The sequence below is a fragment of the Pollachius pollachius genome (assembly GCF_949987615.1).
Source record: "Pollachius pollachius genome assembly, chromosome: 6".
NCBI classification, from domain to species: Eukaryota; Metazoa; Chordata; class Actinopteri; order Gadiformes; family Gadidae; genus Pollachius; species Pollachius pollachius.
In genome coordinates, this window is record NC_136939.1 from 11895611 (window position 1) to 11921371 (window position 25761).

The following is a 25761-nucleotide window of genomic DNA, read 5'->3' on the forward strand; positions in this document are numbered from 1 at the left end:
ATGGCAACCATGTTGCCAGATCAGAACTAAAACATGGGACAGACAAAATAAATACCAAGTCTTCAAGAAATATATATTTGAGAAATAACTACAGAAAAAAGAGGAATTGTGGAAGCTTGCACTTTATTAAAAAAACAACCCAAAAAAACATATCTATAAACTGCCGCAAATGTGAAAAACAAAAGAAAACAAACAAATCCCCATCGTGTCACCTTCGTGTTCGGACCATAGTTTTATCATCAGCCCCGTCTCTCGTGTTGCAGGTCCAGATTTTATATACACAGAGCCCCGATCAACAGCGCTCCACCCTGCCTGCAACACACGTTAACCACTGCAACCACACAGTCTCTCACACACACACACAGTCACTCACACAGTCACTCACACAGTCACACACACGAAGGCTCCCACATACTGAGGTTGGACAGCCAAGCAGCGTTGTTAAATGAAAATACATGGTTTGCTGAAAGCGTTGAAAACATACATGTGGATTCCTTTCAAATGCAACTCATTGTTTATTTTTTTTATTCTTCGGGTTGGTTCGTTTTATTTACCTGCGATGAAATTCTTCCCTCACCCAATTGTTTAATATTAAACTCACCGGATCGATAGTGAGCAATTTTCTTTTATATAGTATCTTTATACATCCTCAACGTGACCCAATAGAACTATACAAGGCATCATGCGAATACAAGGATTATTTTGTGCCTTAACAGCAAAAAAGTGTCATTTTTCCCCTCCCTCAAACATTATATTATTTTCTCTTTTTTTAACACTCAAAATATTAAATTCCAGAATCATTCATACCAGAAACCTGATGCCCTTCCTCGATGCATCGGGAAAGGGTGATGTCATTTGTTCAATTGAAAAAAAGAAAATAAAAATAATCTCATGCGCTCTGCAGGGTAATCATAAATAAATACAAACAAGGAATGTTTACTGCAAAAAAAATAAAATACATACAAAAACCAACATTGTTTACACTGGAATTTCTTTTTTTTCCTCCCACAATAAATCTGGGTAAGGTAATCGTGATTGACAATCAAGAGGCGGCAGAACCTGGTCGATTTACCAGGCTAAAAGGTCTCTCCCTTTGAAGGGAGTATTCCGTTTCCCCCTTTGTCCGGGGTCTTACAGTGAGTTGGTGGGAGGTGGAAGAGGAGGAGGCGGCTGGGATGCACACAGTGCTCCCTGTCCAGATGGTTCATGTGTGGCAGTGCACAGCCCCTGCCACTCCCCTCTCAATGACAAGACACTGGATCTCCATTGGCACAATGCCCACTTTTAAGGGCTTCTCTGTATGTATCGTGGGACTGCTCAACCACATCCCTTGCCAACTTACTCCCTCACTCACTCAGCATCCAACGCCCTCCGCCCCTACCAAAGCCCATACAGTCTTAATCCAGCCCTACTTGGGAATAAAGAAAGCGATTGAGAGATGCAAGGGGAAAAACTGCAAACACTTGAGGTTTGCTTCGACTTCTGTGGTTTTTCATCATTAATGTGGCAAAGGTCAGGCTGGACCGCTAATGCCTTTACATGAACTGCATCTGAGGACGAGAAAAGAAAATAGAAAACCAAATCAGCTGTGGGAGATTGTTGTTCTTCAAAGAGTCAATTATAGGGCTGCTCGATTATGGAAAAAAATCATAATCAAGATTATTTTGGTCAATATTGACATCACGATTATTCAAACGTATTTATTCAGCATGTCTCTCCCAAAAACACTTTGTAACTGAGAACTTTGAAATTCCGTCTTAAAAAAAATACACAAAATGGTCAAAAAGAAAATGTTCAAATCTAAACTAATGTACAGATATGTATCCAGCTGTTCAGCTACACTTTCTATAAAAAAAGAAAAAAATAGAAAAATCGATATTATTTTTGTGATCGTTTGACGCTAAAATCTAAATCAACATCGAAATTCGATGAATCGCCCAGCCCTAGTCAATTAGAAATCATCTTTGACAAACCCCTCTCCCAAAACGTGGCTGTACAAGTTAACGGTCACATGGGAAGGCCTGTGCTCCGAAACCCATTACCTGTGCTCCGGGGCCGAAAGGGTTTGCGGGCCTCATGGCTGCCTGGTTGTACATCATGGTGGGCTGTGTCGTGGTCATCATGGAGCCCATATTGGGAGGCTGAAGGGAAGCACGGAAGAAACCTGTTAGTAAGAGGAGGTGGAGGAGGACGACAATCGTAACAGCCTCCACGTCACCACACATGGCAACTTGGTGCGTATAAACGTTGGTATTGGGCTACCATAGTGAGCATCAAAGATGAAAAGAGCCTTATTATTAGGTTGAGGTGCGAGTCTTATTCCCTGGGAACAAATGATTCATATAATATGTATTCATTCCCGGCCTGAATGCTGCAAGTGACCCAGTGAAAAAATACATTGTGTGGCAACGCAAAGGGGTTAGTCACCCCGTGCGGTGATTCATTAGACCGCAGAGGTGTAGCGCAGAATGTCGTCAGCATCCACCCGGCAAACACAGCAGCCCTGCTGTCTTTTTTGAGGGGATTTCAGCTTTGCGTGGGCGGTGGCAGCAGTCTAGTCACACAGTGACTACCAACACCAGCCAGATGGACCAAATCAACACAGACAATCCCGTGTTCCTTATTTCTGTGTTGAGGGTATGTTCAAAAACATAGCAAGTGTCTCCACTTTCACCAACAACTACCCTGTCCAAAAGGACTTGATCGTTGTGATGGGATCGCTGGAGAAGCCCCCCCCCCCCTCCTCACCACCCCCATGTATCCTAAGGCTGCATCATGTTTCACATGGCAGTGAAGAGGCGCATCGCGGCTAACTCACCATTCCATATGCCATCATTCCCGTCGGCGTGGTTGCGGGGTAGGCCATGACAGATGGTGCCTGAAGTGACACACACAAAAACCAGATCATTTCAAAATCAGAGCCAAGACACAAGCTCTTTAGACACAAGCATATACCACATGAACTGAAAGTGGATTAAAATAAAATCTACAGACAGAGCCCAAGAATTCTGTTCATTTCGGAATCTTTAACACAAAGGGTTTACTTAACGCGGCATTATGTCAGTCTGAAGCCCTGACTTTTGACCAGATGTTGGACAAATGTCTTTCAAACGTGTACCGCTTTCGCTGCCTTCTCTTACCGGCAATGTATATATTTTTTGATTTCCTTACATTCAAAATGAAACTACAATAAAACCCAGGGCTTTTATCCAGTTTTTCAACAAAGCAAGGGAGTTGTCAATTAGTTCTTGGCTTGAAAATGTGCATACGTCGGGATTTAATTCATGTATAGGCTCTGACTAAGGGTATCAAGCGCGAGAGTGAATAGGAAGACTACCAGGTAGATGTTGTACACCTGCCCAGGTAAAAAGCTAACTATAGTCCTACTCCTTTTTGGAGGTCAACACCACGTCTATGGCCACTGCCATGCATCAGCGACAGGGATATATGGCTGGATCTTCCCAGCCCTCCCCAAGCACTTTACGCACAAAAGTACATTATTTTTGATTTCATACGCGATTCCATAACATGCCTGTTATAATGAGGAATTTTAGGGCAGTCAGTTCCAAACAGCATACGTTTGAATATGACAGACTGCTATCCCCATCCATCATACGGCGATGAATTCAATCACGTAAAACGAAACGGAGTGCACTACCCAATGACAGCGAGTGGTTTTAGGCCAAAATACTTTTAACCTCAGGTGGGTTACTGTGCTGGTTAGAGGGATACTCCATTCACCCCAAACCATACTCACCCCCCATGCAACATTATTTAGATTAGGAGGTAGCACAGCAGACGTACCAACCACTGTCCTCTAAGTTGATTACAATTCGGCTTGATTCTTCTTTACATGCATATGATACGATTTTGTAGTCCAGCAGATTCTAAAAACGCTGTATAAATGAGGGCCTAGGGGGGATTGAGGAGAGAGAACCTATAAGATTACAGTGAATATTAGGGGGTGTGGGGGGGGGGGAGGAAGAAGAAGCCATGCTGGCAGGTGCACGGCTTTGGGTGATCTGAAATGGGAAAGAAAAGGGAACGACACCGTTCTTGCCAAGAGCTCTGTGGGGACGATCCAACTGCCCCCGCAGTGATAACCAACCCAGATTTGTCTGTCAACCAACCCCTCTTTCCTGGTGACCCAAGCGTTACGTTATTCTGTACTATATATGAGTCAGTCGCTGTGGCGGCTGGGTCTGCAGCCATAATTGAACACAAAAGATAAACGGTATTCTGTTTTATGCTTTCTTTGGTCCGAGAGCGCGAGTATTTGGTCCTTGAGGGACCAAATGGTGTGCATAGCATTAGCTAGGTGAACGTGAATGCCGCATGCTGCTAATGAAGTACCAAGACCCATGTTCTATTTACTACCGATTGGCCTGAGGTTTATCATCATTTAAAATCTGAAATGACTAATATGCATACAGTCACAGCTCACACTGATACAATGCTTCCCCCAAGAGTGGGAAGTGTCACCCACTCACAATTTATTTTGAGTGTATGAATGACACATCTTAAGATATTAACATAGTATGACGAAAGACGAGACGATGGAAAAAGGAGGATGTGTGCGTATGGCAACAGTAAAATAAATGTCATAGGCCTCCATCTTAAACAATACTTAATTTGGGGGCTATGACCAATGGCTAACTACGTAATGCATTGCCATTCCTAAGCGTCCATTGAGCCAGTTGCCCTAGCATTGGTGCGACCCACTGTGCGGCTAAGAGACTGACGTGAGGCAGGCAAGTAGGTGGTGTGTGTGTGTGTGTGTGTGTGTGTGTGTGTGTGTGTGTGTGTGTGTGTGTGTGTGTGTGTGTGTGTGTGTGTGTGTGTGTGTGTGTGTGTGTGTGTGTGCCCATGCATCACTGCAATGCAAGGCTGCATGTGAAGAGGGGTTGAAGTTAACCGGTGCATGCTTGTGTTGCCAAAAAAGGAAAAAGGCCAGGGAGTTGGAAGTGAGGGTGTGTTCAGCCCGACAGTACAGAAGCATGGACTTACGTAGTGTTGGAAATGCATGTCGTTCTTTGAATTTGGACCCCCAGAGAATAGACAAAAAAGAAATGAAAGAAATGGACATAAATATACCAGAAGAATCATGGGTTAGGAAAATGATAACAAACAATCAAACTATTGATATGGATCCTTCTAGCAGCTAGAACTGAGGTTGACATCTGCACTACAGAGGCATTTTCATTGCACAAAATATTTGCATGGGGTGGCAACAATCAACGAACCACTTTCAATGTCTACTTGAGAACAACCAGAAACAGGAAGTAGGATTGAGGAAGCACCATGTTTGGAGCGCTCCATGTGGTGGAAGGAGCCATCTTGGGCTGCCAGTTGGTCCCACCCGTCAGCTTCTTCTCCCCGGGCTGACTCCAGTGTAGATCACTACATGGGGAGGAAAGAAAATAAAGAATAAAATACAATAAGGCCATCCAATAGGAGATGACGTACCACCACTGTGAAGCCAAACCAAATACACCTGAGTGGTGCACTCACTTCTTGGCGGTGCCGTTGCCGATTCCCAAATCTAGTGGAGAACAAGAGAAACAAGTCGGTTAATAGCCCAGAGTTCTTCCCCCAATATTAAGGACATCGTATATGTATGAAGTATAGCCGTCACGTACTGCCAACGAGATTGGCCAACGAGGAGTCCAGGTCGTCTGACACGAGCTTGCTCGGCAGATGGGAGATGGAGTGCAGGCCCTGATTCGGTGAGGAAGCCACTGTGGGTTTGAGGATTCCACCTAAAGTGTCTTGAAATAAAGGGATGCAACAGAGACAAAAAACGGGGAGGCCAGGGTGGATGGAGGGCATGACGACACAAAGTGGACACAACGTAACGTGAACAAAAAAAACGCACAGACATGAAGACACAGAGAGATAGGGGGGTGGTTAGGAGTGAAGGAAGCCAGTGACGGGACCTGAAACGGTAGAGTAATGCGTGGTGCGTACACGGGGTGTGTCCAGTCAACTCACCCAGGCATACATACGCCATGCACAAGCCAACGTTTCCCCCAACAGAGAGGGAGTTCAGCCCAAAACAGGTGGGGTTGTGAGGAGAGGAGAGAAACCGTTAATCAGCTAGCAAGCACACCACAAATCCAAATCACTCACGATGTGCAAAGAATAGTGTGAATGCGCCGAGTCCCGACAAAGATGTACGCCATCATTTAAATATGAAAAACTCTTTTTATTAAGTGAGATGGAGTTCATCGTCTCCTTTGAAGAATATAACTAAGGGTTTATAGATGAAAGCAGACTGCAAGGTGGTTGATGGAAATATGGTCATCAATGGAAGCAAGTTGGCTAAAATTGTTAAAAGTCCTTACAAAAGTAAACATTACACTTCCATTTAAAAGTTTCCAGATGTGCACCTGGAACAGTTGATACTTTATTCCAGAAGCATTTCCAAGGACAAAACGTTTATGGAATGGCAGTTCGTGGCATCATCTCCAAAACATCCTTAGAGTTAGCAAACTACATATGACGGCTACCAGGGGTATTTTGTTTAATTATTATCAGAATAGGTTGCATTAGATTGTATTGAGACATGGATGCTGTCATGGTCCACGTCGACGAGTCAAACAATGATTTCCCAAAGTCCAGATTTCAACTACAGACTAATCTCAGCCCCCTCTAGGTGGCAGCAATGCACATGTGGCATCAGGGAGGGGGATGAAGTGTGTAGAGGACAATACCTGTGTGTCTTTGACTCATAGCCAACCTGGGCGTTTCCCCCTCATCTATATACAGCTATTCCCATAAGCCTATGGTTAGGCTCTAAAAGCGGTCATCATATCTTGACAAGTCCAGTGAAACAAAGTGCAGAACCATCAACACTTGTCACACAACGCTCGTCTGCCGTGGATCTAATTTCCAAAAACACTGATTTTTCAGGTGCTACATACAAAATAAAGAATATTCTATAACGGCGATGAATCAAGATGACACCGGTTGGTCCTAGGAAAAGAAAGGTGTGATGACAGCGCATGTGGGTGGAGAGCTGAAGCCGGGTGTTCACCTGTGGGGTCCATGGTGTTGCCGTTAGTCTTGTTGCCAAACACAGAGTCAAAGTCCACGTGAAGGCCTCGGCCGTTGGCCGCCTGCTGGGAGGTCGGGGAGGCGGAGAACCCTGGTGGGGGATGGCATCAGACGGGAGAGGGAAAGGGGAGGCATCAGATCCAGACACGCAGAAAACCCCAGAGCCAGGAGTGGTTTGTAGGAATTAATCAAAATGAAAGGAAAACCCAAACTCCTGTTTGGGTTTTCCTTTCATTTTCATTTCATTTTCAATCTAGTGTCTGATGACTAGTATCCGAGGGAATACGTTTGGGACAACTTGTGTAGGGGAGACAACCAGGAAATATTTTTGAAAGGGTAGACGCACACATTTTTATGTGACCAGCCACAGCCATGAGAGTCATGTGAAATACACTAAAATTGCTGATGCCACCCTAGCTGTTTTCATAGGGGTCACTGATGCCCATGTGCGGTGCGACCCCCATAAAGGAAGTGTCCGTCCGTCGCAGTGTGCTAGTCAGCATCTAGTGCGGACTCATATTCATAACGTGGCCTATGCTGGGTGCCGAGGTCAGCAGAGGATGTGTGCATACAGCAAACTCATTTCCTGTTTGGATTCCTTCAGGGCAGGGCAAAATGAGAATCTGACCATTTATCGTACAAGCCTGCGTTTTATTTATGTGGGTCACGTATGCTAGGGAGGAACAAAAAAAATAAATAAATGAACGCATCATGCTGCTCTAGGATCTGCAGGACCTACCTCTGAATGCACCAGCAACAGCAGGGGGCTCAGATTGGAAGAGGGAGGAGTTGGAGTAAGGGCCGGGCCCACAGAAAGAGTCTGATACCCGGACAGAGAAGGACCCAGGAAAGCAGCAGAACCAGAAGGGGCGTGCGGAGAGTTGGGAGAAAAGGGAGAGAGAGAGAGAGAGGAGGAAGAAGACGAGGCACCATGAAGAGGCAAGCACAGAAAACAGGGCACAACACAGCGGTAATAGAAGCAAGCTGAAACCACCAGTGGTGAGGAATTGCAGTCCAAGTCGAGAAGGGAGGGGGAGAGAGCACAGGGATTAGCAATAAAAGTTTGCCGAATGCTCGACCACATGGCGATAAAAAAAAAAAAAGGCAAAGCACACAAGTCTGCGAGTTCATTCAAGTGCTTTGGAGAACCCGAGGGGGGTTGGGGGGGGGGGCATCGAGCTCACCAAAGGCAGAGGCGTGTGGTGCATGAGCTCTAAAGAAGCATCCCACCCAGACGACGGGGCCAAGCAGAAAACACCGTGCCGATTCCGCTCTTACCCGCCGAACACTGCACAACACAGCAAACACCCGCGACTCTAAGAGCTGCATGCTCTGGTACCTGGGAGAATATGCTCTAGGTGCGCTGAGCTATCATGATCTGATGTCAGGGAGGAGGAGCTGGACTCCAGAAAGGGATTGCACTGATCTGGAGGGGGGGGGGGAGAGAACCAAACACAAAATGAGCATTTCAAAACATGGTGGGCCCTCTAAGAACGGGCTGGGAACATGGGTCTTATCTGTAGAAGGAAACAAATATTTACAGTAGCACGGAAGCGTGCCAGGGCTTGAGATGAATGTGAGAACAGCTGTGTCACTAAACAGGAACATAGTTTAGAGACAGAGTCGTTCTTATGGTAGCCGACAGGAAGTCAATTGGGCCAGAAACATCTGATGCCTAAGGGGGTTTCTTTAACAGTTTATTAGAATTCTTTCCAAACCTTATCGAAATAAAGAGAATTAGTCCACATAAATGGTATAAGCTAATTGTTGGTACAGGCAAATTAACAACCTCATATACATTTCATACCTGCAGCTACAACTGAAGTAAACCTGATAATAAACACAGGTAGTAGTAGTAACAGCGGTAACGATGTATAGGAAGTCGCGTGCCAAGTGAACGATTATCAAAAGCCTTTTTCCGCACTCACTCATTAAACTGAAATAAATCAAAACTAAATAACAGATGAAAAGCAGCAACAATAAAAATAATTGAATAGGCTAACAAACAGGCAGACCTCTTAATGACCACCAGCTTACTAGTTCATAAGAAACTAAAGAACCACCACCACCACCACCACAACAACCACTAACTTCACGGAAGCACAGGTGGCATAACTGAGTCAAAGTCCAAGGTCTAGGTTTGTAGATAGTGCTGTAGTGTCGTAGGGACGGGTCGAGGCCAGGGTCCGAGTGGACTGGAGCTCACTCGCCGGTTTAATTGAAACACTGTACTGCCATACTGAATTAACAGAGCGGTGAGATTTTGTGTGAATAAGTGCTTTCATAATAAAACACAAAAATGATCGCATCTATAAAAAAAACGACATGATGTGAATAAGGTCGTCTACACTCTTCTTGTTACACCAAACAATGAGCTGAGCCAACGAAAAGGCTGTTGTTTTGTTTAAATGGCAAATAGCACCTTATCTCTGCACCTTCGAGATAATGATTGTTTGCCTTACACTTCAGTCCCACATTAAAGCTAAGTACAGGTCACACAGATGATAAAGCAAGAGTTGACATAAGAGTGGAGCACACCTCTTGCCTGAAGGGAGGAGAACACAGAGTCTGAGATTCTGGTTTTATTTCACCAGTCTCTAAAGATTTGTATATGGGGAGCAGAGCACACCCTAGGCACTAAATTCAGCGTATGCAATCTGCCTTGAGTAAAATTCGTCTATTGATAGATTAAGACGCAAATAAACCATGTTTTCTATGCATAATTTAAAAATGAATTGATTGAAGCCCATGAGAATGCAGTCTGATATTCAACTTGTCGAATTAGTTTCACTGGTGAGTGTTTATAAGAAGATCTCGCCTACACCCCACTGTGGCCCCAAAGTGTGTGCGTTTGTGTTTGCGCAGAGGCTTGACTGTGTGAGACACCACCAAACAAACTTCATGCTGCCTCTTTCAGCAGGAAGCATGACCTTGGTGAGGGTTTGCGACTAAAAATGTGCAAGTGTCACGAGTTTGTGTGTTCCAACAAAAAAACGTGACAACAGCGAGTTGTGTTCGTTCCAAAACAGTGTGTGCACGTGTACATGACGGGGGGCTTTGGTGCGATTGTAGAGTGAATAAAAAAACCAAACAAACAAAAAGACAGCAAGACACATTTGCCCTCCAGCAGTTGTTGGGGAGAGGTGTAGGGCCATGTGGGGTCCGCCACGCTGTGCGACGGTGTGCGTCAGTGGTGTGCGTCGCTGGTGTGTGTGTGTCGGTGGTGACGGGGAGCGCTCACCTTGCCATGTGTTGCTGGGCGTGAGGCCAACGGACAGGGGCAGTGCGGACTGAAAGGAGGGCTGGAGGTCCAGCAGGTCGTTGGCTGCCTTGGAGCTGCACGGAGGAGGACAGGGACGGGGGAGAGGTCAGTTTCTCCCTTTTAAAACGGGCAAAGCCCCACAACAATGGTTGCCGCTTGGTAAAGTATTTATGGTGGCAGGACTTGTGCGTTTCTCCCAACAAAGGCAGATTAGTGGAAACTGCGGACCACTGCGGGATGCTGGATACAATTTATTAATTTAACTTCAGAGTATTTTAAGGCTTTTTTTTAAGCTATTTCTGCAGCTTCATTAAATGCATCATATCTTTATTCAGCTGGGCCAATGTTTGCTCTAATATCCTCTTAGATTTCTTGGAGATATTTAGCGGAGTACATATAAAATTTACAAGAGACTAATGCGCAGCAACCGGAAGAATCTGGTGCATTAATAAATCAAATCAGATGAATACAGAGAATAGTAAAGCGTTTAAAACACAATGTCAAAACATGCATTGATTGACACTTGGACGTTCATTTGATGAGGTTTATGTGAAAGTGATGCCGGCAGCGGCAGTTGTAACCTTTTTACATTTTCCATGAATTCATTTACCTCTTGCTGTGCGACCATAGCCTGATGTTGCACTGTCACAGACGACATTAAAAGGACATGGCAATGTGTGGCTCACCTGTGGGTGGAGCTGGGGGTGGAGAAGAGGTCGATGGCTGCCCCCGAGGTGATGGGGGAGGAGTCTGTGGTGGAGGGATTCTTGTGGAGCTCCTTCAGGCGCTGCTCTTGCCGTGAGAGGTGCAAACCATTTGGTGTCAACGCGGGTCAACAACACACAACAACTGAGATCAGCTCTAAAAACGTTGGATACCTATACCACACCTATGAAAAAGGGATGTTTAGACACCCATTACCAATAATTACAAATCCAGTTTTATTGAAATGATGTGTGCGTCTACGGTATTCTAGTATTAAATTGAAATCCATCCCTTCAATGTGTTTTTGGCTACATTGAATGGAAGGGTTGGTTTTAATGGCCCAACCAAGCCCTTTCCGGGTGACTCGTCACCATTATCATGCTTCTCCAAGTTGATCATTGCCACAACCTCACCTGTCCAAATTAATAGTACACTAATTAACAAAAGCGCTCCAGAGAACAACGTCCCCAGCTGCAACATGGAGACAAATCGCCAGATATTGGGGTGGGGTGGTTACTAGTAAGCCCGTGCTGGACATGGCTGGCTCAGACGAAAGGGAGCAGGGTTACAGAGTGAGGGGGGGATGTACCTTCAGGGCTTTAAGGCGAGCCTGCTCTTCCTCAAGGGCCACCTGCTTCTCCCTCTCGTCCACTTTGGTGAAGGATATGCCAGTGCTGGCCAGGGACGACACGGCGTGGGACAGAGTGGTTGCCCTACACACACACACACACACACACACACACACACACACACACACACACACACACACACACACACACACACACACACACACACCTTAAAAACGACTGATGTCTTGTAGAATTGTCTGCAAATATACAAATGGATCTGCCCGGGCACACAGATGCCATTGGACTCTTGACCCTACACAACAGAAGGAGCAACAGCAAAATTTCAATTGCCGTTCCTCTCTGCTTCGTGCCTTCTGAGTTGTGTCAAAGACCAGCAAAGTTATGCAAAAAGAAAAGCTACAACAATCCAACAATTTAAATACAGCACGTGATTGACGATGAATAAACAGTAGAAACTCTGGTACTACCGAGAACGGCCAGGTGTCATGTCCAGGCCATGAAGAAAGAATAAATCATAATAATGCAATAAAGGAGTTGAGTGAGTGGATGAGATCAGTTCAGGGTAAGGAGACCCACCTGCTGGCAGCTGTCGAGTCTTTGACCTTCTTGCCCTCCAGAGAGGCCAGGTGCTGCTCCAGGGCATCCAACAGACTGCTGGGGGCCTGGAACCAGTGAAACATCACGTCACGCACAGAACACAGAACAGAGGAACGGGCGAAATGGGAGGTCTACAAAGACAACATGAAATCTCTTTTGTTTTCTAGGTTTGCATATCTACCAACATATTCCATTGTATTTTTAATAGTGCAGATGCTATTGAAATCCAGAACAGGGCCATGCACACCCATGTCCCGTCAGGCTTAAAGGATTAGTTCAGGGCTTTTTGGCCTTCGTGATCCTGGCCTAGGCAAGAGCCGTAAAACCCAGTTTTTGGCGATCGGTTCAGCGATCCCCCGTACGCACCGGGTAGCGGGTACCATTGGCATGTTGACGTGAAAACCCGAGTATTAGCTGCACAACCCTAAATAACATCCAGGTAGTGAAAACATGAATCTATTTACACGTGTATATCTGGAATGAACGTTAAAAAAGAAAAAAGGCATTGCTGCTTCCGATGCAGGCAGCCTGGACAACGAGACAAATCATTTGTAAAAATGGACAAAAGTTCTCAATCTACTCAATATAAAGTCTGCAAGTGGACACTTGCTCGAATATTTAGTAATTTATAGCTCACAATAACAAAGTAAGATACACTTTGAATGCCATTTCACGTTGTCTTTAGTCAAAAAGACACTGAAGCATGCCAGGGTGTGGGTCAAGAGCACAAGAGAGTGGACAGCACGAAAACACGGGACACGTAACACACAGAAGATGGAGGAAAAGGTCCAGATACTTACACAAACCGTGAACTGACAGAGAAAAGCAGGAAAAATACAGAAAATAAAAGGTGATAACTTATCGACAACTCTTTAAGGAAAGGTTTGAGAAAATTAACTAATCTAACATTTAAGACAACGAGTTTAGTTTTGCTGGCGTCTGGATCATTCCTCAACAATATGAACTGAGCAAAGCTAATCCTCATCTCTATGTGATCATTAAAAAATAAATTCATTCACTCAATCTCATCTATCTTGGTGATCAACTTGCTTTCATATTGAACAGTAATAGGTTACCACTCTAAAGCTGGCTCTATTTTGCACCTTTATTTACTGTATGAAATGCAGGGTTAGCAGTGAGTTGTAGCATGAAGCTTATTCAAGACTTGAGCTTTGCCTGTATGGGTGTCTGTCTATTTGTCTGTCTGTGTGTGTGCGTGTCAAGCTTGTGTGACAAAGAGGTAGCAGCCAATTATCAGCAAGTAAATAACAAGAATACATAGTGGCACCCAGACAAAGAAATGCTACAGTGATTGCCATGGAACAACAATACTTTGAACACTGAAAGACTGAATTTTGCAGGCTGCACACAAAATGTGTACAAACATTTGTATTCATTTTTCTGATAAAAAGCAAGCCAGCGCGACTACAAGAGTGAGGTTAAACAATAGGCTGGGAAAAAACAGACCCACTCAAGCTACTGCGTGCCCGCTATAAGACCTGCAGCATTAAAAAGTCCAGAAGCCTGCTTTCTTCTTACCTGGGAGAGATCCGGAATGTCCCCGCGATCGATTCCCACTTGCTGTAGTGTAGAGGGATGGGGGGCGGGAGACAACAACAAGCACAACCACACATGAGCCGGTGAAGTGCAGAACACAATCCGAGGCATTCATGAAGAAAGACGACCCAAGATGCTCCGGGGCAACAGCCAGACTTGCCTCGGCCACTTTGAGGAACTCTGAGATTCTTGTCATCCGCGTGAGGAATTTCTTGTAGATATCTAGACCTTCTTTGCACTGGACTTTCTTCATGTCAAAGTACTTCTCTGTTTTGCATGAAAGGGAGAGAGGAAAGATGGTCATTACGACACAATGTTGAGAAATGCACAAAAATCGTTTGTTGGCACGGCAGGGGTGAGGGCAAACCCTGGGAGTATGTTTTGTGCAGGAAAACATGGAACATACTTACGCATGCACTTTACAACATAACTAACGGACTTGATTAAATATACATGGGAAACTATTCATGCTGCTATTTCTGCTCCTCTCTGAAGAAAATATTTGCAGACGAAGCCTTTGAAACCAAGCCCTGAAAATGTGTGGAAAGGTGCATGGCTGGCATGCACAAACAGAGGAGCCCTAAACAGCATATTAAAGTCTAGGTGAGGAATGGGCAGGAATTCACAACATCCCTTTAGAAATGTATCTTTGAAACAGCCTGCTCATTGTGCGTGCTTGTGCGAAATTGGAAATATCCTGACAACCGAACATGACCTGCCATATGATAGCATTGCGTGTTATTTATTTCAGAGAATCCATCTGCAAAATGACTAATTTATTGGGGGTTGTATGAATTAAGTAAAACATTGATGCAGTCACTTGACGTGTGTAGACAAATGACGTAGAGGGACATATTATGTATAGGACATACAGTAGACAAAACATGGTTTGAAGAGGAGCCAGACTAGCCCTTACCTAGAAGGTTGATGATGCCTTCGTTATAGGCAGCAAACAGTCGAATGGCGTCTTTGAAGAGAAGCATAAAGGCTGCATTGATGACACCGTTCGTCAGTTCGTTGGCGTTGACCTGTGGGCCGGACACAAACGATTACATCCAAAGCGAATGGAAAGGGACGTTGGGGGTGTTGAGGTTGACTTTGTCCTTACATTGAAGTCCAGGAGTACATCCATCTGGTTCTGTATGATGGGGATGGTCTTCAGGAGCTTCTCAGTGTTCACTGTCCTCATCACTCCGTCAGATCTTTGCAAAAAAAATGAATAAGGTAAAGAGCCCCAAAAAAAGAGAGCAGGCATATCCCACCACAATCTAAAAGTGCATCCTCAATGTTGTGTAAAGAAGCTCCAAAAAAAAAACAACACACAACTCTATTCGAAAGCATTCATCATCATGTGTAATCAAACCTAAAAATAACTTCTAAATCTGAGCAAAGCTATATTGCTCATGAGCATTTCAAATTGGATCGCAATAACAATTTAGCCAATGCCCCTTCCTTCCGCCACAATGCCCAAAGTTAAAGAATCACTGACAAATGGAAACCACACCACTCCTTACCCTCGTTTGACTTTAGTGAAGTCGAAAGCGACTTGTCTGTAGGACACGGCCTTCTCATTTAGGTAGCGGCTGTATCTCCTGATGAACGTGGACATGTCATAGCCTACAACAGACAACAGGACCCGAAGGAAAGAGAGGTTAACACGGATTGATGGACAAAAGGACAGAAGCCTTCTGAGGCATGTGGTTTATAGACCCTAGATGGGGCATGTACCTTGTAGGCCACTTTTGTCCAAAAAGTTGCTGAGGTTGAACAGAGTGTTCCTTGAGGCCAGGTACTGTATAAATCTCTGCGAAAAGAAAACACATAAGCCTTTTGTAGGCGCGAGAGGTGCAATGCAAAGTTTCTTTTTTCATCTTCCCTCAGATGCACATCTGGAAAAAAAAAAAAGAGACAAGCCATAGGCAAGCATCTAAAAGGAGGTAGAGTCGCTGTCCAACCGTGGCAGACGTAATGACAGTGAAGGAAACCCTTTAATATCTGTGCACTAGCCCTACCTCGTTGCCATAGACCATCAGGTTGTGCGTGGCCGTCAGAGACTTGAAGACCACCACCCAGCTGGTGCTGGCAGTCCGTTCGAACAGAGTGTCGGCCAACTGGGGGATGTTCACATTCATCTCGTTGGTGCATTGAATCAGATCTGAACAGGAAAAGAAAGAAAAACACAATATACATTTCCATCCATCTATAAACGATATCTATATACAAACGCATGTGCGTGTAGAGCTACAAGGAAGATCCAACAGTGGAGTCCCACCTCCAGGGAAGCATGCAGTATAAAGCTTAAAAACACGCTTCATACAAATCCCTTTTCCCTTTCGTGCTCAGAAATTGCCCAAAACTATTTAAAAAGGGATAGCCAGAGAGTGGAGGTTAACCGAGGTTCTGTGGCCATAGTTCCTGCATGCAAATACCCAGAAACCGGGGACAGGGTTTCACACCACCCAAGCCCCTGCTTCCTCCACCATTCCTCACTCACTCACTGGTTTGTATTAAGACCGCAGATTTAGACGTACCCCCTGAATAAATCCAAAAAGATTGGCCCGGAGCACACTGAAAGCACAACTATTTGGTGTAGGCGCAGAGCATGAAGGCCAGGTGAGGTGTAGTACAGCTGCCATCTGGCCTGCAGGAAAAGCGTGTACCATAGGCCTTGGCCATATGAAATATTTCTGACTGACTAAGTACCTCAATATTGATATTGCGAAAATATTGTAGTGCTGGGACCATGAGATTTGTTATAAATTATCAGTCATGTGGATATAATTTATAATAGGATAGAGGAAAATAATATAACAGGTAATACAGTTCAGAAAATGCCAGTTACATCGAAGAGGATATGCAGTCTCATCACGATAGAGATAATATCGCTATATTTCCCAGTCCTAGTGATTGACTACTGATTTTGTCCGTGAGAATATCTGAGGTTCTCTTGTCAGGCAACCCTGTGCACTTCCACACGTAGGGTTCCTTCCTTTTGCACCAACTTGGCACCAATACCACATCCGCAAACCTTTGAAATGAGAGTACACGTGATAAGTGAGGACGAGCGTTCCCCTGCCATTCGCTGTCGACAACAGATGAGATGCTGGGCGAGCACACTGCAGATATTAAGCAGGAAGCATTCTTTGTTGATGCCAGGGATTTTTTGGACCTTCTGATATGTACTCAAATAGAATCCTATTTTTGGACTCATCCTAAAGATGTTTAAATCAATCCTGGGAATGTCAAAGAGGCAGGTACATGCTGAATATCATCACATAGGTAGGCCCACCATGTTCTACCGTGCTGTCCACTGAGGCATGAGAATCCACCCACCATGCCCATTCTCATATATCCAACACCGAGATATCCAACACCAAGCTGAAAACATTGGGACTGAACAGCCAGGATGGATAAAGAATGGTCTCACCAACCAAAATCGTAAATAAAAAACATTTACACAGTAGTAGGAAAACTATTTATCAGGAACGGCAAATGGACAACCACAGAAACGACAATAATTCATCCATTTTGTCTGGATCCATATAAAGTATATTCAGGTGGACGCTGAAATCCCACCTGTGCCAGAAAAAGCAACTCTAGACTCAACGACTGCAACCAAAGTGAGTAGGCATGTGTGTCATGGCACGCACAAGGTTTATTTTGTGCTGCTCAGAACTAGCCCTCATCCAGTCAAGACCGCCTGCATCACCGCCCCGGCCCAGACAGATTCCCTTGCACACCGGCACATCATCACATCGAGATGGAAATCAGGCAAAGCGATTTCCCCCCCAAAATCCAAATCAATCTTTTAAAGCCTCTATATCGATGACGTTGTGGTAATCCACAGCTCCAAGGCCCTGATTGTTGGAAGCACTACTTGCAATCCGACACTCCCAATAATAAAATATTCATGGCAATCAGATGCCACACTTGGCAGGGAAATGAAACTGAATATTGGAGTGAAACATGTCCACGTGTACTGTGTAAATATTATATTGTTCTACCATTGGGCAACACGGGGGAGGAGGAGGTGAACAGCGTCGTGGTGCTAAAAAATACACACGATTCACAATAATTAATAAGTCACCGTTTAGTGCTGTGTCGACAATCGCCTCGGACTCAATGTTAACCTCCCGGCAGCACACATGAATAGATGTCGGTGTGTTCTGGAAGCCAACCCCTCGTCACAGTCGCAGGACGCCCGTGGCCGTAGCAGCGGGGGCCGCGGGGCACATGGGTGGTCTCCGTGAAACCTCCTCAGTGTTTGTTCGAATGCAAAAACACAAAGGGCTTTTTCACTCGCCATTATTGTGTGTTCACAATAGGCCACCCATGTGACAACAAAAGGTCTTTTCACACAAGACAAAAATGACATTGCGCCGGGGACCACAAATACAAACTCCGCTCGCAGCCCGTAGCGGTAGAACATCCCGTTTTTGACCACGCCTGGCCGGATGGGCCGTGGCAAACTTTCTCATATCAAACAGACAAAATCTCAGCCACTGCCACTGAAGGTTAACAAGACTGTGGAGCCCTGCCTTTGTACTTCACTGGGTGCCAAGTTTAGCCTTTGAATGGGATTTTCCATGACTAAGGGATTTGCTGTGTAATATTAAAATCAGAAGTAGATGGCAAAAAGAGATTGACGCTGATGCCAATGCACACAGAATAGTCTCGAGCTAGCTCTCTTTAACCTATGGCTCTGGACCTACGCTCTTAGAACCCTAGCCGTTGCCTTGAGAGGAAGATCCATTTTGGGCTCTTTTGCTGCACCTATGGCGGAAAATTCTGTCTCCACGCACACATGATTAAGAGCAGATAATGACTTAACTGAGAATCATTTAAAAGAGAGTCTTTGGAGTTTGTCTTTAAAACCCCTCTATTTCAGGATAAGTAGAAAGAAGTATCCCCAAAAAAAACCCGAAAAGGGAACAGAACTTCACCAAATCCGGATTATGAATCGTTAATCCCTTGTCCAGTTTAGTGAAATAAATACATTCATAACAAAATAGACCAGGAGATTAATTCCATTGATTTATAATTTCTGGAGTGCTATTTAATGACAATTAAAGCAGTTTCTTAACTTTAATATTCTACCACTGCTTCTAATCCAGGAAATTCTACATGAAGCCAACAATGTGCCAATGGCTAGAAATGTATCCCACACTCCCTACATAAAAATGTGATGCTCACTGTACATTTGCAAGTGAAGTGACTAAATGAGATGGCCCAGGTGACAGGTGAGATGCAGACAACCCAAGCCTGTGGTTTCATTCGTTGTCTGTTATTTTTTTCTGCAGGTTGGGCGGGTTAGGCCTTTCGTTGCTTGGCTACCGGCAGGAAGTGAAAGTAAAACCATGCAGCTGGTGAGAATCGCACAAGGCCCCGGTTGTGAGATCCAGTGAGTCGGTCCGTTGTTGCGTTCATGGAGGAGATCCAATGAGGAAACGCTTAAAATCAGGGCGAAGGGTTTGACTGGCCCAGTAGCGGTTCCTGCAGACAGACACAGGCTGTAGGCCGCTATCAGAGAGTAGTGGCATTTCCTCCCAGATCCCCAGAGACACAGGCTTAGTAATATCTCTCTCACACACACACACACACAAAAATCAGGACAGAACTTGCACTCAGACAAGACAGCTGAATGCGAGCAGAATAAAGCTGAGGCATGTCGTCTCCAAAAAGGATTACTTTCTCTCAATTGCCGCCCTTAAATTAAGACAACAAATGATCTCACCAGAATGTTATCTCTTCTAATCGTATTGTTTGTGTAGCATTTGAATAGAAAAACAAGGATCATAGAGCCAAAGATAGTATCAAACACGACAAATTACAGCCGGTTTACTTGCATTGTAATAAGAGACAAATCACAGGGCCCTTCTGATCCTCAATATACACAACTGCTAGCCACGAATCTTAATATCTACATGCTTGTAAAAGCGCAACAGAAGGGTGTTCATATGTTCATTATGGACTAGTCAAGACTCTAGAGTAAATTTGGCCATAGCACACCGCTATTGAGCAAAACCAGAGCTGCTGGATAAAATTCATTAAAAGAAAAGGCTTCACCAGGAAGATGAAAGCCCTCCATGTTTGTAGATAGCATGCAAGAGGACCACCATGGAGGAGGAACTATATCAGGCTGCAATAACATTTAATTACCAGTTTTGCAGTGCAAATTTATGCTTTACAACTTGCTGTAGGGAGTAGTAATTTAGGCTTTTAATGTCGGCAGCTTTGCCAATGAATGATGGGCCCTCCTTCACTGGTTGGGTGCATGGCGAATTGAGTCCCAAGTGAAATGGATTTACCGCGACAAAGTTGTGTGTATATCCACACACAACAACAAAAAAAGGCCATGATTGAGAATCGGATGCTTGTTCCAAAAATGTATTTAATCCAATGGCCAATGCTTGTTTTGGGATCATTGCATACCCTTGCAGGCAACAAAGTAATTGACGGGAAGTGGATCAAAAGAAATCCCCGCCAATCTGACTTTTGATCAGCTCGACTCCCTAGTGTTCCCGGAAAGGATTATGTAATCACTTCCTGTTAGCCATTTTCCCGCAGCGATCCCAAGACTCGCCTCAGGAAATATCTTTCCGATAACGATCAGGGTACCGAGGATATGATTCAGGCCATTGTGTGCGCAGTGCCCGAGAAGCTATTTCAATACATGCACATACTTTACCAGAGGGACAAAACACCAAAAATACAACCTAGGTCAAAAGGTGACTGCGGTGCAATTGCTCCCAATGTAAACGATTCCTACATGAAGGAATTGGCTGCACGATTGGTACTGCTCTTTGGTACCAGCTGGACCATTATTTGGCACAGCATTAAGGAGTTAAAGGTTCCAATGGTATGGAACCTTGAACATACAACGGCATGCATACTACACAACTTTTTGCCCAAACCACCTCAAACTAAATCCCAACACTTTCCGTCAAACCACAAAGGACCAACTAGTCAAACAAGCGTCAGGCCATGGTATTTTCTGATTGATATTGGTTTTCTAATCTTATGGCCTCTTTAAAATCAATTGTTATGCTTCCAGGCCATTGGCTGCCTGGCCGTTAAAGTTCTAACCAGACCTGCTGGTGGACAGTGTGTCAGGTCAGCACTCTTTAAAAAGGGACTGTCATATGATGCCTTTGCCATCACATGCCTTGTAGCCTGTGCCATACCTTCATGATCTCATGGCATGCTTCCAGTGCCTTCAACGGGGAACCAAAGTGCAGATGTGGGCTACATTAGCGACTGCCACTCAGAGCCTTTGCGTAAAACTATTCTTATCCCAAAAGGAATGCAAACAGCATGAGGGCCACCAAGCCAAGCCATTGTTGTACTTGGGAAAACAAAGACACATTCATGAATGAGGTGTTCCCAGGCACTGTAGGAGTCTATGCTAGGCTACAACAAGCTGGTTGGTAGACATCTGGAAGTGACAAGTGTAAAGGATTTTTCAGCCCAAAATAAACAGGGGAAAGGAATCTTATTTTCCTTCATTGTTCTCCCCTCTAGCAATACCCACACAACTCCTCCGTCTGACCTCATTTTGTAATTTCATGTGCAAATGCAACAGTCATAAAAAAAAACAAGTTGAACACAACCTGCATCTAAAACCTGTTGGGGACATTGTCAGTGTACCACCACCACATGTTGACTTTATGTGTGACCACCACTGCAGCGGTCAAGAGTTTTACCAGTGCCAGTGGAGAAGCAGACGAAAGCCAGACCACAAGCCCCGCAACAGGTGAGAGATGAATGAGAACATTCATGGAGCCCCAAGTTTCAGCCCAAAACACATTTAGATGCAGGTCTGAGACGCGTGTGAGATTTTCAGCAGATTTCCCCCTCTCCCACCCTCTCCTTATTCAAGGCTATGGCAGTGAATTTGCTGTGAAAACACTCACAAGAGAAATCAGCCAACGTAAAACCAGGTTACTAATTATCCACACTTTCTTGTCGATCCACTAAACAGTTGCCAAAAAGAAACCACTTATTATTGTGCAAGTTATTGAAAGTTTTACTTAACCTTTGTGTATTCATCATTTCGATTTCCAATAAAAAAGGCACAGGTCTGTCTGAACAGCTGACCTAGACAACAGAAGTTAATATGAAGAAGGGGACCGGCACACAGTAGAATGGTGCTCCTTTAAAAATACAGTATAGCTGCACTACAAAAAGGTTTGATTAAACAAATCTGCCGTAACAAGTTTTTCCTGCTAAATGTTTATATTTGATATCCAATTTACAAAACATTAACATATGCTGGTCCCACTTAGTTTACCAGTGGGAAGGATACAAATGAACACCATGACATTAGCCAGGCCGCCATGTTCATAGGTTATAAATCATGAGGTGAAGTTGCAAAGCCTCTGAGGTCAAAGAACCTTAACAGACCTTTGAGCATGTCTGCAACTTGAGTGTGCCCATAGGATTACATGACGATAAACACATTGAACCAGCTGAAAACTTTAATGAACCACATCCCGTGTTAGTGTTTTTGTTTAGTTGAAATGCTCCACTGCCATTTATTATTTCACACCTAGCGAAGCCAAACAGGAAATGGAAATGCAGCACTGCTCTCCTATTGACTATAACCAACATCTACCTCTCTGCTCGGTAGAGCAGAGAGCAGGCAAGTGCTTGCCGTTTATCGAGCATGGTCGTGTTGAAAAGCATGCCCAGACTAGGATGGGCTTCAAAATCAAGAAGCCTGCACACTGGATCATATCGCACCTTCACATCAGACAGGACAAAGACTGACAGGGGGGAGAGAGAGTGGGATGGGAGGGGGTTGGTTTAAGGGTCTGAAGTAGACAGACCGCTGCTATTTTGGGTCGTACAGGAAACTTTCAAACACAAGTGCGTCACCTCCCTCTCTCTCCCCAACCTCCTTAAATACCTCCAAACGGTGAGCGAGGGAGCACTGCCCTGCATTAACTTTCTAGATTAACTCGTACCAGAGGTCTGGGCCCGAACTCATCCATTTGGCTACTTGCACAGAAAAGCATGTAGGAGGAGCTGGATTGAGAATGGAATGGTCAGTGTTCCATGCTATTGCCGTTTCTGTTTAGCATGTTCTTAAGACACATGGCATATTGTCGTGGAGCCAATACTAAAAATAGCTGCCAAGAGGACACCGCGTCATACTCGAGGAAATATGCAGGTTCTCCAAATAAGCACTCTAGGAAGAACAGGTATTTTAGGGTGCATGCAAACTAAGGCCACTCTTATCCACCCACCCAATTATTTTAGCTTTACGTGTGAAGCGTTACAATTTGTGAATTTCTGAAATGTACTTCATGCTGCACATCTTGGTAGTGTTAAAACCTAAGGGCTCAGTAAAGAGATGCTGAAATCACCTCCTTTTCCTCAAAATTAAACAGGTTGGCTGTCACTCACGACAGCACCACTACTTTAAAGATGCTCCTGCTGACCCTTCCATATAGAGGAGAATTACTTCCCAACCAGAATGGACAATCTTAGACATTCAGTTTCAATAGGAACGCAAAATAATTTAAATTGAAGAAAAAAAACATGGTTCATAGTACGTGAAAATGTACACAATTAAAATTCCAGAATATAAAGTAGGTTTTTGTCTTTGTTATCAGCAATTAATGTACGTCGTGCCAAGGCAAAATTTGTATGTCAAAAAAAGATAAACACAGACCGATAAACACAGGACTGTTGATCCCTGTATCGTCATACACACAAGTCATTCTAAACTGTGTCATGTTCATAATGATTGAAGCATGAGTCTCTTAATATAGCTACACAAAGACTACATGCATCGGTGAATGGTTGCTCAAAGGAAAAATAGGCCTTAACTTTGCATTCATTTCAGTGAATCATTTCAGTCAGTCCTTCGCCACTCATATCGGTAAACCCAAACAATCCAAAGCCTTATTCTGGATTCATTTTTGACATGGCGCTTTGCATTGATTGTGGCTGAGAGAACAGAGATGGCGTCTAAAAAAAGAATTACGTAAATTTGGCTATAACAGTTCTAGGTTTCAGAATAACTGCAGCAGAGGGCAAGGGGTGAATATGATACATTTGACTTGCAAAGAGGTCAGCCCCTAATAACCAACATGCAGAGAAGTCTGAGAACAGACAGTGGCTCAAACTGCACCAAATGCCAGGAAGTGCAAAGGCTATGTCAACCAGCCAGCAGTCGAGCTCTTTGCTTACAACACTGGACAATAACACTCATTATCTTGCGCACTGAAACATGTACTTCTGAAAACAAACAAGAACTTAGGTTGTACAAACTAGAATACTAGTATAGACATCTGGTGACCAACTACACTATTATGTTAACATAATAGTTTCTTAAACAAAAAAAAGAAAAAAAACTTTTGTTCACAACAATACTGTCAAACTAGTTTTGGAATTATATTGGCTCCGGCATATTCTTCTGCTTCTGCTTCAGTTTGGCAAGGCAGGAGCAAAAGCAACACACTTGAGTTCCAGCCAGGGAAACTGGAACTCTGGTTTGTGAAATGTCACAAGTACAGTGGGCGTTTGATGTGGTTAATGGTTTCAGAGAAGTTGAAGAGTGTAATCAAACGGGACCACTCCTGCAGAGCACTGTGGCTGAGAAACAGTCTAGATCGCATGTTGGTCTTTTAAAGTTGGAAGGATTTAACGAAAATCGAATAAATAAATGTTTGTTCGGATTGTACAAATTATATATGTATTTGTGTGGTTTTCTTTAATACAGATGCACCTACTAGCTGGTGTTTTGAGTAGGCCTCACGGCCAGACAATCAAAACGAAGATCTGACAATAGAGAGTCGACATAATGGAGGGGGTGGTGAATGTGAAACAATGCAACAACATATGCGATACTTACAGTCCAAATGTTTCTTTTTTGGCCCCATAATTTCATGCGTGGTTGCCTTGCATACGGTTTTGGATATCGCCGAGCCAGTGACACTGTGCTGAGCGGCAGTGATCCTGTCTGTAATGCTTTGCCCCGACATCCTTGTAGGTAGAAACAATGAACCACGATACGCTTTTTAAAACAAATCCAGTGGAGATCGTCTTTCGTGTGTCGCCTTGTGTGTGTCGTTCCCACGGTCGTTTGCCACCTGACACAAGACAAGAGAGAAGAAACAGCAATGAGACGACCGCAGGCGTTTCGTTTAACTTGTAACCCTACTCAGTCGGATAACACAACACAAGATCCAGGGTGTACAATTAGGAAATTGCAGTAACGAGTGATTATATTGTGGCAAAGCACCACGAGGATACGAACCACAGAGTCTCTCGATGGATTTCAAACGTCTCCGTCCCTCACCCTCTCGCTCTCTCTCTCCCATGTAAGTCTTTCTCTCAGATCGAATCCCACTTCTTTCTCGCTTTCCCTGGTTCCCACACCAACTCGGTCTGCTTTCGCACCGCCTCCCCCTGCTGGGTTTAAATGGACTGGAGGTTTGCACTGAAAATGGCGGGGCCGTTTCCTGTCTAACTAACCCCAGCCTCTCCCAACTTTGCATACAACAGCGTCGAACAAATGCTGAAAGATGGCGGCTCTCTTATTGGATGTCTAGCTCTCGTAGTATGATGTTAAAAGTGAATAAGGAGTCAAGATTATTAGCTCACGATATCCATCAGACATGTAGAAGAATGCTGGCGTCTGGTGGCATTCTTTTAGTCCTCTGAATCAGGAAAAAAAATGGCATGCATTGAATCAGCTATAACTGAGTCCTTATTGTTTCAAACCAAGCACTTTATCAAGATATTAGAGAATAAGTATCCATCGTCTAGTTCTACGTAAATTCCAACATGCATGTGTGGTCTTCAATATTGATGTTGGATAAAAATAATAGCCTGGAGAATGGTAAAATGGTATTCATAACCGAATTACATAAATTCGTATTTGACAAGTAAGGAACATCTCTAACGGCATGAACAGGCAACGAGACTGAATAAAACGTCACTACAAACGTTAATAGGAAGGCTACCTGAACACCTTCAAGTACC

General features: G+C 44.3%; 1 protein-coding gene across 4 annotated transcripts; it reads right to left on the minus strand.

Annotated features, from left to right (window-relative positions):
- Nucleotides 1–104: 104 nt before the first annotated feature.
- On the minus strand, nt 105–25270 carry picalma (phosphatidylinositol binding clathrin assembly protein a). 4 transcript variants are annotated; one of them, XM_079738424.1, is made up of 23 exons: nt 25034–25270; nt 24629–24866; nt 15780–15922; nt 15496–15571; nt 15282–15384; nt 14876–14969; nt 14684–14795; nt 13928–14034; nt 13750–13791; nt 12190–12275; nt 11613–11736; nt 11005–11105; nt 10298–10392; nt 8396–8482; nt 7796–7876; nt 7037–7147; nt 5640–5768; nt 5512–5542; nt 5301–5400; nt 5008–5031; nt 2819–2878; nt 2043–2141; nt 105–1550 (listed from the first exon to the last, which is right to left on the minus strand). In XM_079738424.1, the coding sequence occupies exons 2-23, from the start codon at nt 24756–24758 to the stop codon at nt 1536–1538; spliced, it is 1950 nt and encodes a 649-aa protein (XP_079594550.1). In that variant the 5' UTR covers nt 24759–24866; nt 25034–25270; the 3' UTR covers nt 105–1535. The 4 variants fall into 4 exon arrangements, with proteins under 4 accessions (XP_079594550.1, XP_079594552.1, XP_079594549.1 ...); XM_079738426.1 differs by lacking the exon at nt 7796–7876 and having other exon boundaries at nt 5640–5759; nt 25034–25264; XM_079738423.1 differs by lacking the exon at nt 7796–7876 and having other exon boundaries at nt 25034–25260.
- Between the last annotated feature and the right edge of the window lie 491 nt (nt 25271–25761).

What these genes read in the sequence shown, in the direction of transcription:
- picalma (XM_079738424.1), bottom strand. Translation starts at nt 24,758, where the DNA reads ATGTCGGGGCAAAGCATTACAGACAGGATCACTGCCGCTCAGCACAGT. An exon ending in TTCACTAAAGTCAAACGAGG is followed by an intron (nt 14,970 to 15,281) that starts GTAAGGAGTGGT and finishes TTTTTTGCAAAG; the next exon opens with ATCTGACGGAGTGATGAGGA. An exon ending in CATGGAGCGCTCCAAACATG is followed by an intron (nt 5,032 to 5,300) that starts GTGCTTCCTCAA and finishes CCAAATTCAAAG; the next exon opens with AACGACATGCATTTCCAACA.